The 14,572-nt window shown below is 40.9% G+C and overlaps 1 protein-coding gene across 1 annotated transcript in view; it reads right to left on the bottom strand.

Moving 5' to 3' along the window:
- Positions 1–1,182: 1,182 nt before the first annotated feature.
- Positions 1,183–14,572, bottom strand: part of fbln2 (fibulin 2) — a 53,613-nt gene continuing 40,223 nt past the window's right edge. Inside the window, exons 9-16 of the mRNA XM_034533224.1 lie at positions 12,443–12,580; positions 10,056–10,199; positions 9,387–9,515; positions 7,205–7,330; positions 5,856–5,972; positions 5,160–5,288; positions 4,512–4,635; positions 1,183–2,110 (exon numbers count right to left, since the gene is read on the bottom strand). Of these exons, the coding sequence (XP_034389115.1) occupies positions 1,750–2,110; positions 4,512–4,635; positions 5,160–5,288; positions 5,856–5,972; positions 7,205–7,330; positions 9,387–9,515; positions 10,056–10,199; positions 12,443–12,580 (1,268 nt within the window). The 3' untranslated portion in view covers positions 1,183–1,749. The remainder of the gene's footprint in view (positions 2,111–4,511; positions 4,636–5,159; positions 5,289–5,855; positions 5,973–7,204; positions 7,331–9,386; positions 9,516–10,055; positions 10,200–12,442; positions 12,581–14,572) is intronic.

Raw genomic sequence — 14,572 nt, 5'->3', positions numbered from 1 at the left:
TCCCTACTTTCCATTTGAAAGGCTATCTGTTGGGTGTTAGCAAAGAGCACACACACTTTCCGGGTGGGAATGTTGGGAGGGTGTGACACTAAATGTTACTTGTGGAGCAGTGGAATCGGTGACAGAAACCGTGAAGGTATTATCTTTGTATTGCCTCGTAGTTGAGAGGCGCTTGAGTAAGAAACTTTCCTCTGTCCACTGACACTTTCACCAACAGATGGGGATGTTGGCTCACTGTTCACGATGGAAATAAACAGCAATGAGGTAGGTTTAAAAAAGTGACACTGACACTTTGGAATTTGATCTGTGCTGTTATTGAGCAAATGACAACAGTTTGATCATCATTTATTGATTGGTTTAGAGATACACATGTCGACTAGTTCCTGCAGGCTGAACAGATATGTGTCTAGTGTATACATGACTGCATGATATTAAACCTGAGATAATTATAACACAGTGATGCAGAGAGATACATCCAGTAATAAAGGGAACAATATGACACCTAACAATAAATCGATCAACAGTTATGCTACATTAATATCCTCAGTGCTAGAGTTTATGTTTTCTAATGTGGATTGCACCGAATTGCACTTCCATCTCATCCAGATTACATCTTTAAAAAATAATAATATACACCAAATGCTGAACAAACACTATTTGATGGATGTGCTACTTTTTTATAACCACATTAACACATTTGGTTGGTGGCTGCAGAGGCCCAAAAGTGACAAAAGTAAATAAAATATATAACTGAATGGATCAATAAATGATACGGTTTGTTGATTATTTTACATGTTGTGAAAAAACGAAATACAAAACCAATCAGTTGGTCAAATAAATAAAATTAAAACTTAATTTATTTAATTTGAAACAAATCTAAACTTAATTTAGTTGTATTTTTTACTGTACCCTGTATGTAGCACGCATACACCCACGCACAACATGAAATGTTGTGTGAGGTAAATGTAAAAAAATATAAATGATAAGAATGTCTGCCAAGAATAAAGAAATAGGAAAAGTACGGAGTTGAAAAATAGCGAGTGAATTAATAATTAAAAGTTTAAGTATTGTATAATATTGAAGTTTTAATTCATTATATCAATTGATTAGAGGTACAATTAGGAAACAAAAAAGGATTTAACTTTTTTTTACAAAAAAGAGGGAAAACATAATATACAAACATAATGTATTATTTGTTTTACGCTTCATTTTCAACTATATAATTTATTCAGGTTTGTTTATGACTCAAAAGTCAGTTTCTGGGCCGACAAGTGCCTTTATTCTAGTGCTGCAAAGGCTTAGTACTTTCTTCAGACTTTCATGAATAACTCTCATGATAATTAACATTTACATAAGGAGGCTGAAGAGCAACTCTTAAAGAGAGTAGAGCAGCGCACTTAACACCAACCCAGAGTTGTGCAGTGACCTGTGCAGCACCTTTCCACCGTCCGTAAGAACCAACCGCTTGAGTAGAACCTAACAATGGTGGTGCATTAATGCAAAATCACACTAGCAAGAGTCCATCTGAAAAACACTTTGGTAAATAAAAATACACGAATCTCGGGATAAATGTCATTGAAAATCTGAACAATGAAGATAACCTTCCGAAGACAAGACAAGTAAACAGTAAGGTCTTTGGCAACAATTGACGAGACTTTTGAATATGCTTGACAAAAAGTGTGGGCACATGTAGAAAATAAGCACCATAGGAAGTTTCCAGTCCATCTCCCTGGCTGTGTCTCTCCGGTCTTACAGAGTGCTGGATGTGATGAAGACATAGATCCTGGTGAGGAACGAGGTGATTGTCCCCTGCCTCAGCAGCTTCATCTCCACATCTATAAGGAAGTCTTTGGGCTCGCGGACTTGTTTCTGCAGGTAGACAGCGCCCGTGAAGCTGTTCAGCTTTCGGGTGCCAAAGTAGCCCTCCTCGTTGCCTTTGACGACGCCGATGACGATGTGGTCGCTGGAGTAAGCGGGGGCCGGTCCAATCCGGAAGATCTGGGCGGGGATGATGATGTTGGTCTGGAAGCTGAGCTGGTAGTATGTGATGCGGACGGGGGACTTCTGACAGTCTAAGGAGCTACTGGGACAGATGTTCCGCTCGCAGCGGCTGAGGATAGGTCAAGAAAAAGAGAGAGAGAAAGGAAAATGGTGGATAATGATGACAGTGTGTGGGGGCTTGGTTTGGGTGGAACATGAAATATGTTGTGTGTTTTATTGGTAAAACAAATATATTCGGTACTAGTGATACTCGTGAGTCCTAACTATGAGCACATTTCAATTATAAAAGATATAAACCAACTAATACCTCACATCAAATTTTGTTTGAGCACTGTCTGCTCTCTTCAGCCCAGAGGAGAGACCGAAGTACCGACACTCAAGTTTATCTGTGGAGCAGCTGATGAAATTATCATCAGCTGTAAGATAACGTCAACTAGCAGTAAAGAACTGCTTCTAATACTGTGCATATATCACCAGTACAATCTTAGTTTTGTGTCTATGAGTAAAATCTCTGCAGTGAACACAACTTTATTGAACTATTTATGGTTTATACCACAGGGACAGATACAGAATACTGTACACAGACAAACTGTAAAAAGCTCTCCGATGCGAGTATCAGAGCTCACTGGAGCAGTGGGGTAACCATGTTGACTGTCACACACCTTCTCCAGTCACTTCATCTTCATCTCCTGCACATATGGTTTGTGTAAATGAGCAACTAGTGGAAATAAAGCTAGTGACAGCTCTGGTACGATCACTCCATATCATCATTATCAGTCTGAATCATAGTGCCGAATAAATTGTGTTCAACTATCAAATTCCCTTTTTCTTTTGATGGTACCGCCGATTGGCACGATCATTTTGGAAGTAATCAGTCTGATTCTTGTAAACATATAAATACTACGGTGACACTTGTGATGTGTTATGTTGCACGATAAATACTCTGACACTATTGGGACTGTGGGGGCTGTGGGCACTGTGGGGACTCTGAGGACTTTAAGGACTGTGAGGACTGTGAGGAGGACTGTGTGGACTGTGGGGACTTTGAGGACTTTGTAAAAGGAAGAAATAGCAGTGAATGAGTGTTCCTCCTATCAAATTCCATTTTTCTTTTAATGATACTACCGATTGTCACGATAATTTTGGAAGCAATCAGTCTGATTCTTGTAAACATATAAATACTACGGTGACACTTGTTATGTTGCACGATAGATACTCTGACACTGTTGGGACTGTGAGGGCTGTGAGGACTTTGAGGACTTTGAGGACTGTGGGGACTGTGAGGGTTGTGGGGACTGTGAGGACTTTGAGGACTGTGGGGACTGTGAGGACTGTGAGAGCTGTGAGGACTTTGAGGACTGTTAGGACTGTGGGGACTGTGGGGACTGTGAGGACTGTGAGGACTGTGAGGGCTGTGGGGACTGTGAGGACTTTGAGGACTTTGAGGACTGTTAGGACTGTGAGGACTGTGAGGACTGTGAGGACTGTTGGGACTGTTGGGGCTGTGGAGACTGTGAGGACTTTGAGGACTGTTAGGACTGTGGGGACTGTGGGGACTTTGAGGACTTTGAGGACTGTTGGGACTGTGGGGACTGTGAGGACTTTGAGGACTGTGGGGACTGTGAGGACTGTGAGAGCTGTGAGGACTTTGAGGACTGTTAGGACTGTGGGGACTGTGGGGACTGTGAGGACTGTTAGGACTGTGAGGGCTGTGGGGACTGTGAGGACTTTGAGGACTTTGAGGACTGTGAGGACTGTGAGGACTGTTGGGACTGTTGGGACTGTGAGGGCTGTGGAGACTGTGAGGACTGTGAGGACTGTTAGGACTGTGGGGACTGTGGGGACTTTGAGGACTGTGGGGACTGTGGGGACTTTGAGGACTGTTGGGACTGTGGGGACTTTGAGGACTGTTAGGACTAAGGACTGTGTAAATAGAGGAAATAGCAGTGAATGAGTGTTCCTACTCTCGATAATCTCCGTGATTCACCATAAAGACCCACTGATCAGCAGCTCATCACTCATGAGGTGCTTTGCATTGATTCAATTCAATTCTGTTTATTTTGTATAGCCCAAGATCACAAATTACAAATTTGCCTGAGAGGGCTTTACGATCTGTACACATATAACATCCCTGTCCCAGGACCTCACATTGGATCAGGAAAAACTACCGAAAAAACCCTTTCACAGGGAAAAAAGGGAAGAAACCTTCAGGAGAGCAACAGAGGATCCCTCTCCCCGGATGGACAGAAGCAATATATGTCATGTGTACAGAATGAACAACATTACAGAGTTACAACACATTCAATGAATATGACAGAAATGATGAATAATGACTGATGATGAGCGTTTATGGTTCAATGTGGGTGTGTCGAGTGCGGGACGTGAGGCTGAACCAGCTGCGCACATTTACAGGTTGATTTGGGATTCATAAAAGGAAATAGCTCACTGGCAGGCGTACAAATGGGACATTTCAAGATTCTACAGATGGTGAGAAAAAAAACGTGACTCACGTGTCCGACACCTTCTTGTAGGTGTGAGGGCAGTCAAAGGAGAGGCATCTGAATCCTCCCTGGAGGTTATAGCAGGTCTGTCCGGATGAACAGTTATGGGTGCCAGTAGCGCATTCGTCGATGTCTGGAAAAGACAATAAATAAAAAGGGATAACCTCCCTGACTGAGTTTAGCAGTTTGATTTGACAGATAGCGGTTATGATTTATTTACAACTTTTAGGACTTCATCTCATGCTCACTTTGCTGAGAGTTAGAAGAGAAGATTGATAGCAATGGTATCGATCTTCTCACCTTAATGTATTTCCAATATGCTGAACTGGTCCATTACAGCTTACACATGTAATTTAACAGCCTGAACGCAAAAATAATGAAGTCATAATATTGGGGGAAGAAAAGTGATATTTCAAGAAAAATATTTTATTCTTAAAAATATAAAAATGTTGTTGCTTTTGTGAGTTCTTTCTGATTTATGAGTGATATAAATTCACCGGCAGTGTCTTTCTTTCATAGGTTATTACATTTGTTAAACTAATTAAATTTCCGTTGAATTAAAATTCCTTTCTTTGAATTAATCCCTTGCGTGTGCGTGCCTCCCTCGCTTGCTGTGATTTTAAAGCTGGACCAGGATACAGTTCACTGAGGCCTCACCTCTGCAGGTGCGTCCATTGGCAGACATGACGTATCCATGAGGAGGACAGGCACACTGGTAGCTGCCAGCAACGTTAACACACTGGAAGGCACAAAGGTTACCAATGCTCTGGGAGCACTCGTCAATGTCTGTTAAAAAAAAAGATGACACAGACACACATCTCATTAGTCAGATCAGAGCTATGTGTTGAAAGCTGGCGGCAACCTCTGGTTCTGTCAGTAAACTGTCAGGAATAAAAAGGGTGTGGCCGTTTTGAGTGACATGTTGCTACTATGGCGTTTGTTTCTTTTTTCTCCAGAATTCACATTTTGTTTAAGTCCTGTTTTTTGCCAGCCAAAATTAGCATACCAATTAATAGCACGGTTAAGGTGAATTACACTTCGCTAGCCAAGCTAACGTTAGCGTTAACTGCCAACGGTACATGGCCCTGCCATGCCTTCCTCTTCTACGGCTCCATCTTTTCATCCAAATATGGTCACTTATGGTTCCAAAAAACAGAGATGGCAACGGCCAAAATGCCACACTGCTACAAAACCACCAACAAGTCCACCAACAAAGGGATGACGTCCTGGTGACTACGTCCTCTTCTATGTTCAGTCTTTGGTAAATGAATACCTCTTCAACAATAATCATATAATTTGATGGCTGAGTTGTTGTATGTACAAGATTTATCCGCCACCTCGACCAGTCTCTACCTTCACAGGTGTGTCCATCCTCTTTCAGGTAGTAGCCTTGGCGACAGTAGCATTGGTATGAGCTGTAGATATTGGCGCATTCCTGGTTACAGGGGTTTTGGTCACACTCGTTTATATCTAAGCACGGAGAAAAAAAGACAAGATTAGAATTTGTCCTGTTTTTCACATTCATAAAGGATATGGCTGATCTTGTTCTGGGTTTTTCTTAATGTCAACTAATCCTAGGAAAATGATTCATTTTAAATTAAAAAGCCCTCCTTATACTCTCTGATTGCTCCGACCCCGTTGATTACAGAAGACGTAAATGACACACGCATGTTGAGTTTCATTTGTTTTAAATTCCCAAGTAATTTTACAAAACTCCAGGTCGCTGTAGTTTTTAGCAAATGTTACTCAGAAAGGAGAGAATTGTGAAATTTGTTTAGGACTATTTTCAGATATGGATTAATACACATAGTACAGGTAGCACAACGTTATACGCTATACAAGTACAGGACATTGTAGAGGGATTAAGCCAAAATAAATGACAGTGTGGCTCATTGATGTGTTTTTAACAGTTTTAGGGCAACAATGGAGCTCTGCAGCACAGAGGAAGATATATCCGGCTTTGATACACACAATAGTTGTTACTCGAAAGTATTAATCGTTGGTTTAAGGTCTTTTCGTGGGATTTGTTGGCTACAATGAAAATAAAAGCCTCATCCTTAGATGTAATAAATAAATAACATTTCAACAAGCAATTAAACAAGCACCACCTACAGAAGCTGCATCAGAAGGAAATTTAAGAATGCCCTTTGGTGATTCCTGGGGAGGTGCATTGTGGAATTACCACTTTGAAGGTTCATACAAGTGTTATTTTATTTTACTGCTTACCAAAGAAAGACTTCTAGTATCTGGAACGAATTAGTCTGAAAAGCACAATTTAAAATCGAATCATGTCGCTCGCACAAGCTTTAAAAATAAATAAATAAGAAAACCCTGATAAAAAACTTCACGGATACCTGAATAATGGCTGTGACAAGCTTAACGCAATGTGAACCACGCTCACAGTCAGCTACACACTTGACTGCAGTCCTTGAACCTGGAAACCATTATGTTAGGCACCTCAGCATCCCACGAGATGAGACTAAATTGAAGCCTGACAGAAAACAGTTTTCACTGATAACAGAGACTTTCAAAGGACTCATAAACAGTTCTCAATCAATAATCTCCAAAGTCTGTATTGGGCGTTCTCCCCAGAGGCTTCTACCTCCACGCCTCAACTTCTTCAAGGGAAATAAGACACAGTGGCATTTAAATTCTCCATATGTTAGAGAGAAAGAGAGAGAGAAAAAAACAATCTTGCTTACCTTCACAGTTCTTGCCATCAGATGCAAGGGAGAAGCCGGCTGTGCATGAGCAGTGGTAGGAGCCTCGGGTGTTTTCACAGGTCTGGGCGCACATCCTGCCGGGGTAGCGCCAGCACTCATTTACATCTGTCATGCAGGAGTATACCAGCTGTTAGGCAGCAGACAGATACCTCCGGGCCACTTAGAACTCAACGCCGGGTCTCCTTCAGACAGATGCCTCGGCAATGTGTATGGTGACTTTTCTCACATGAAACTCCTTCTCTTCAGTTCAGAGAAGCTCCATCACGCTAGTTTTGTTAGCTCTTACAGGCAGTGGGAAATTACAGAAGCATAATGTATTCACTTGAGAAATACAAATAAATTGCCTTGTTTTTGAAATTCTCAATGCATCATGACAGCAATCAATTAATCAATAAAAAGAAAAAGAAGTACCCGTGCACCCATTGCTCATCACAGGACTCTTCCACAGACTGCTAGCTTGACAGCTGTGGGTACTAACAGTAGCCGTGCTTGTTGTTTACGTTCACTCTGATCATTTTTGGGGAATGACTGTAGAGTGAAGTCTGAATGGAGGGGCTGCCAAGTGTTGCCGACTGGCTGGCTGGATCTAGCAACTTTTGAAGCTGGTGATGCTGGCTACTTCCATTAGAAGGCAGTTGTCCAAACTGGGAGTTTTTTGGATGGATACTTTTTCTAATCTAGTGTAACATTGCTGGTTTTCTCCGGTTTACCAATCATGCCTTTGATGACAAAATTGGCCTTGTAATTCGGAGAAAAAGGTTTCACGGTATTCTGTGTTTCTTCTGAACGAGAAACCTCAGAATACCAAGAGAAACTTTCATTTACTTAAAAGCTTGATTGCATGAAAGCCTGTGTCTCACCTGTTTAGTTTAATCTAGTTTTATTTAGGTTTTGGTAACAGTTCAGTCTTTCCCAGTCTAGTGATATGCCAGTGTTCATCCTCTTCAACATATGCAGACAGATTGTTTTAAAGCTGCTAAAGCTGCTTTTAAAGATCCACTTGGATATACACATTTAAAAAGAATTGAATGGCAGTATATCTTGTTGTAAAAAAAGAAATGTAGGAATTGAGAGCAAAATAGGTCTTTTTGTTGCTTTCAGACCATTTATTGTGTCCTGGGTGGGTCACTGGGGGGATGGATCTAAGTGAAACTCAACAAATTAAAGTTAGTACCTTAATTCATTCAAAGAGCCACATATTTGGCTGAATGCTAAAGCAGACCTGAATGAAAAAAATAGACGAAAGAGAAAGAATGAAATCTGATCCAAATGTAAACTTCAAATCCATTGCCTATGACTCTGGTCTTGAAACTACATCAGGTCATTTTTAAAGGAGCAATATACGACACCCACCCTCCGGTTCCCCCTCAGGTCACCAACTTGCTGTAGTTTGTGCTGTTGGTGGTATCAGATATTGCCATGTTAAGAGCCGTTGAGAGGCAATGCTCCCAATTTTGTATAATACACATTAAAGTAGTTCACCTGAAAAGCGATAAGTGAGGATTGACACTGATCTTTCCAAACCCTGTCCGTGCTCCATCATATCCTTAGTGTGTTCCCACCTTTCTCGGGCACCTGAACCGTGTCCAAAGTCCGAACCCACCATTTACTCATTCAGGACTACCTACACATCTAATCATCAGTGGTTAACTGCTCTTACCAGTAAATTGGGATCACAGACACCATTTTTGCTGTGTTCCAGTTTCTCTTCCTGTTCTTTTCCCCTGTATGCCTGTTCTTTTGTTCCTCTCCCTGCATGTCTGTTTTAGTTTATGTTGTTGTACCTGCATGCATACCTGTTCTTGTACCTGTTTCTGTACTGCTTCCCTGTTCCTGCTCTTTCTTCCTCTTATGGTTCCTGTTCTTGTTTCTGTTCCTGTTTTTGTTCCTGCACCTGCATATCTGTTCTTGTCCCTGTACTCATTATTGTACCTGCCTACCTGTACCTTTTCTGATTTTCATGCATGTTCATGTTCTTGTTCCTGTACCTGCCTGAGAGATTTGACATCTCATATTTTCCCAGAATCGTTGTTTTTTGTGTCGCTCTGTACAATGAGATCTAAATAATCCAGTGAAATTTTCTAGCTTCAAAAACAGTTTGGACGACCAAAACTCCACTCTGCTTGTCATCAACTCACAGACCTGACACAGCAAAACCTACCTATGCAGATTTTGAGGAGGCCGTCATACTTGTAGCCCGTCTGACAGTCACAGCGGTAGCTGCCAGGGAGGTTGTGACAGATCTGGTCCAGTCTGCAGCGGTGTGTCCCCATCTGACACTCATCAATGTCTAAACAGGCAGAGAGGGAGATAAAGTGTGTCAGCAATGACTCCCTATGCACCTGACTGGGGTCTAACTTAAAGCCAAACAGTTTTGATCTTTGGTTAATTGTGTGTGTCATTTATCAAACTGAATAGCTATTAGCCTTCGTGAAATATTTTGGGTTTAGCAAAACAAGCAATTTCAGTATTTCACCCAGGGCTGTGGGGAAATTGTGATGGATATTTTTTAACATTGTATCAACTAAACAATTAGTTGATCAATCCAAACATGACTAAGAGTCTACAGCGGCTCAGTGAGGCTGCACATCTGCGCTTTGAACCAACAGAGTTCTCTTCATTCTCTTCTCTCTCTCTCTCAGTTAATTTCGTAAAATGTTTGGCCTCCATATTTCTGACCTTAACTGGCTGGCGGTCTTCCCTATTATGGCACTCTGACAACAACGCACTTGAGCGCTTGTGTCTTGCAACGTCAATGCTGTCATTCACATGTTTCCATAGTAGCCAGCCTCCTTAATCAAGGCTGTTGTGTTTCAGAGGAAAATCTCACCGACACACGTGGCTCCATCGGGGCTGACGTGGTAGCCGTGGCTGCACATTATGACCTTCTGCTGGCACGAGTAGGACCCCACTGTGTTGATACAGTTAAAGCCTGAGCTGCACGGCTCACTCAGGCTGCTGCACTCATTTATGTCTGCAGAAACACACACACACACAGACAAAAATTAAATTGAAGACAGCTGCAAAATGAAATGATTGCTCAGAGGTTTGTTCCTGATTGACAGGTCGGTGATGTCTAATTCGAATTTGATCAGAACAATTATGTGGAAGTGTATTAACTTGGTGATGTTAATCATGTCTTCTTAATGCAATACTCGGGGAGCAGTGTTGATGGTGCAGGTTATGGATTGCAGATTCAATGCATGTAGTTAGGTGGAAGTAGGGGGCGGAAAAAATAATAGACAAGGAATAGAATTTTTTGACTGAATGAGTATCAAAAAGACAACCAAGCTGAATTGTAATTCGTCATGTCCGTTAGATGTGACTTGATAAAGTACCTCAAAGGGACCAACAAAGTCACAGGAATGATACATTGTGCTTGAATGGCAGGTGGACAAGCCACAGAATGTACAAAACTGTGAAAATCAGAGGAAGCCTGAAATATCCCAATAAACTGAGAGCTAAAGGAAGCATCCGAGCATCAATGATAGATCTGTAATTCATGTGCGATCATCTGCTGAAAGTCATTAGGCTTGATGATTACTTTGCTCTGCGGGTGTACGAGACACTTTTTATAACAGGAGCACTTAGGGGTAAACATTATGGCGACCTTGTGATATTCCCCCATTCCAAATTGATAAAGTTTCCCTACACACTGTAAAATGAATTAGCAAGTCGTTTAAAAGAGAGCAGGATTTCTTTGTTTGTACCATTTTACATATTTAAGAAGTGGAAATATTCAGCGTGACATCACCCATTGGTTTGTCGACTACCGTTTTGAAGCCCCAAGTTTGTTTGTTTTTTCCGTCGCCATCTTGTTTTTTGAACTTTTGCTATCTTGTTTTTTTGGAACCATATGTGACACAAGAGCTAAGTACAACTGCAGGCTGAATACGACATCAATGTTACATTTAACAGTGAAAAGGTTAAAGTACCAAGACAAAAACTTGAGAAAACTTCCAGACCGGTAGCGACCTGTCAATCACAAGGTAGCCCAGCCCTAAAGCATACCCTGCTTTATGGTCTATCTGACTCTAAATGGACCATAATTTAATAAATGAAGATCAAGATGTATGGAAACCAGAGATTGATACCATAAACTCATGTTTATAATGTTTACTGAAATCAAGTTAAAAAATAGTAATATTCTCATAGATTTCTATACAATCAGACTTCTTTTTGCAACCAAATGAGCCCATAAACCCTAATACAACCACGACTTGTAATTTGTCTTTTTTTTTCACACTGTTTTTAGTTCCCTCTTGCCTACTGTTTTCATGCTACGCTACGCTTCTCCTGACAATATCTTCATGTTAAACAGAAAGATATATCCGATGTCTCTCAAGAAGAAAGCAAGTAACTGTATTTCCCCAAATGTAAAATAATATGTTTTTTATTATTATAAATGTAAAACAAAAGTTAAAATATAGACTTTGTTAGTTAGCACTTCAACTATTAGGCAAGGAGGCCGCCTGGAAATATTGATTTAAAGTGGGAGTAGTTTATACTTTTTATAATAAAATTACATCAAATTATTATTTGTGACAATGGTCAAGGGCTCCCTCGTGGTGGGGTAGGGTAGAAATATTTTCTTCAGGAGCTATTTTAGATTAGAAGGTCTTCCATACATTTTCCTGGCATGCATAAGCAGGAGGCCACTTGACTATGCTCATTGAATAGAAATGTACACAAAAGTGAACCAAAAATGCAATTTCTTCTATTAAAACTATGTTTGTTTTTTTATGGTGTCATTATTCCAGATCATATGTTACAGTTAATAAATGTCTGAAATTACAATATATATCTTTTTACCTATTTAAATGTGATTAAAAGCTGTAAACAGAAATGACAGTAGCCGAGTTCTATGTAAGTCTATTCCAATAGGTTGAATGCACTTCCAGATTTGCATATAGTTGCCATAAGGCAACACATTTATTTTACCATTAATATCTTGTCTAAATATTGAACAATGAGTTTACTTTGGGAACCCTCAGATCCCGACCGTCTCAGTGTCACATATCCATGGAAAAAAGTGCAAACAGGATTTTTATGTTCATGTTGAGTGATCAATTATTTGTCTAATGAAAGTATAAGACCTCCAACTCTCAAAATAAACTGTAGAACATGGATTTTCATATACTGCCTTTCAATAAGACATCATTTCTGCCATATGTCAACACCAGCAGCAGAGAGCCGCCGCACTGAGGTGTCTCTTACCGACACAGTTGCCATAGGAGTCATGTGTGAAGCCGCTGATGCACTTGTGTGTGGGATTGCACAGGAAGGATCCCGCGGTGTTCTCGCAGGCAAAGCCCGTACCGCAGTTATGGGTCCGCAGAGCACATTCATCAGCGTCTGAAAGAAAGAGCAGACGAGATCCACACTTTATTTAAATGTTGAGAGTTTAAATGTGCCGGCAGCTCTCTCTCAGCTTGTCAACAGTACAGCAGGTGGCACTGTGGGCTTAAGCACAGACCAAACATGTGCAGCATCCCAGAAAAATCCTCCTATAAAAAATACTGTATCAAAACTCTGCAATTAGCAGAAGTTGAGCAAAACTTCTTAAATGACAGTTATTGATTCTCATGAGTGATGAACGGAGTTTAAATGGGAGATTTGTTCCTCTGCGCCGCAAGCCGGTTTCTCAGGAGCTCTGAGACTCGTCCCAAAGGCACGCAGGGTTTATTTGTTTTTTTCCCTCACCAGTCATCGTCAGAGAATGATATCTTTCCAACGCCGTTGCTTTCATGGAGCTAATTAGTTGTGTCCCCCCCCCCCCCGTTGGATGGCCGACTAAATATTACCCTTATTATGTAGCAACATTGATTAGTCCTCCCTGGTGCCAAGAACTGATGACACGAGTCACGGAGCTTCAATGCGCTTCCTCTCACAAACATCACCACTGGGGCCAAAACAACTGTTGCATAAATCTCAATGAAGCCCTGCTGACTATATCCGATTCATGATCACAGACATGCAATTGTCACAGTATGGTCTGAATGAAAATGATAAATAATCCACTAAACAGAGATGGGATGGGGGGGTGCGCGTGCACCTATTCATGTTACACTTCATACACCGCAGTCTATTCAGGGATGTGTGCACGGGACTCTTTAAGGACAAATTATGACTTTTCAGAGATACAATTAGAAAAAGCAGTAGAATCAGGCAGTGCCTCAGTATGAGTCAGGATTGTTGGACCTGCGTGCCGGTGGTTGTTTAAATTGCTGAGGCAACACAGAGTAACAAGCTCCAACTCAAACACAAGCACTCGGCCAAACTAAGTGCCAAGTTATGAAGTGGAAACACACTGAAAGGTAATGTAGAACCTCACAAAACGAGGGCCGTTACTATATAAATCAGTATTTGGGGTTTCATTAGTTATTAAAAAAGGACAACTGGCAGGGCATTATTATTATTATTATTATTTGGATATTTATATATGCAAAGCTCAACCAAACTGCTGAAATTCTGGTGTAGTCTTCACGTATGGCGCTGGCCTATAGTTTACCCCTTCTGTGTGTTTGTTGTGATGCTAATAGAGGGCTGTACGGTCCATATGCACTTTGATGTTTGTTTTTTTCAAATAGCAAAAAAGCAAGGTGGCAGAAACTAAAAAAATGTTGGCCTAGTTGCTAGAAATCCGCTCTCCTCCTGCTTCCACTTTGGATATAATCCAATAAACAAAGTTATCAAAAACGTCCTGTCATGTTGGACTGAGGACCTTTTCACATTCTGTTGATAATGTCAGTTCATTTTCTAAATTGCTGGCTGAATTTTACCCATTGCACCTTTAAACATACTGTAGTTGCACAGATAGTAAAGAGAGCTAGTATTTCTAGGAATAGTTTAACATTTTGGGAAATACCTTGGATTAGCAGATCAATACTACTCTCAGTTAGCTTAGTTTAGCACAAAGACTGGAAACAGGGGCAAACAGCTAGCCTGGAGCCCGTTTAACACAATCGACTTACAAGCACTGCTTACTCACAGATCGCTGATAGTGCCAGCATCCATTGTAATTTGTGATATTGGGCTATACAAATAAACTAAATCCCATCTCCCATATTTTCTACTCTCAAATTGCAGATATACATATGAGTGAAGATCTTTGCACTTCTTTTTGCATGCTCATGCATGGCTCAGATTGCTAATGTTTCATTTGATTTGTGTCAAAATTAACTTTTACAATACAATTATGTCAACCTGTCTCTTAAGCTCACTAATAACATGGCATCATCCCTGCAATGGTTGCCAGGCAACAGGCAGAGACTCCAGCAAGTAAATGTGCCAAGACATAGTCCAGCACAACAGGGCTCATAAAACCACATCTTACCCCTTGGGTTT

Source organism: Cyclopterus lumpus, chromosome 5 (genome assembly GCF_009769545.1).
Source record: "Cyclopterus lumpus isolate fCycLum1 chromosome 5, fCycLum1.pri, whole genome shotgun sequence".
NCBI lineage: Eukaryota > Metazoa > Chordata > Actinopteri > Perciformes > Cyclopteridae > Cyclopterus > Cyclopterus lumpus.
Note: the sequence above shows the minus strand (reverse complement) of the source record. Positions and strands in the feature narration are given on the sequence as shown.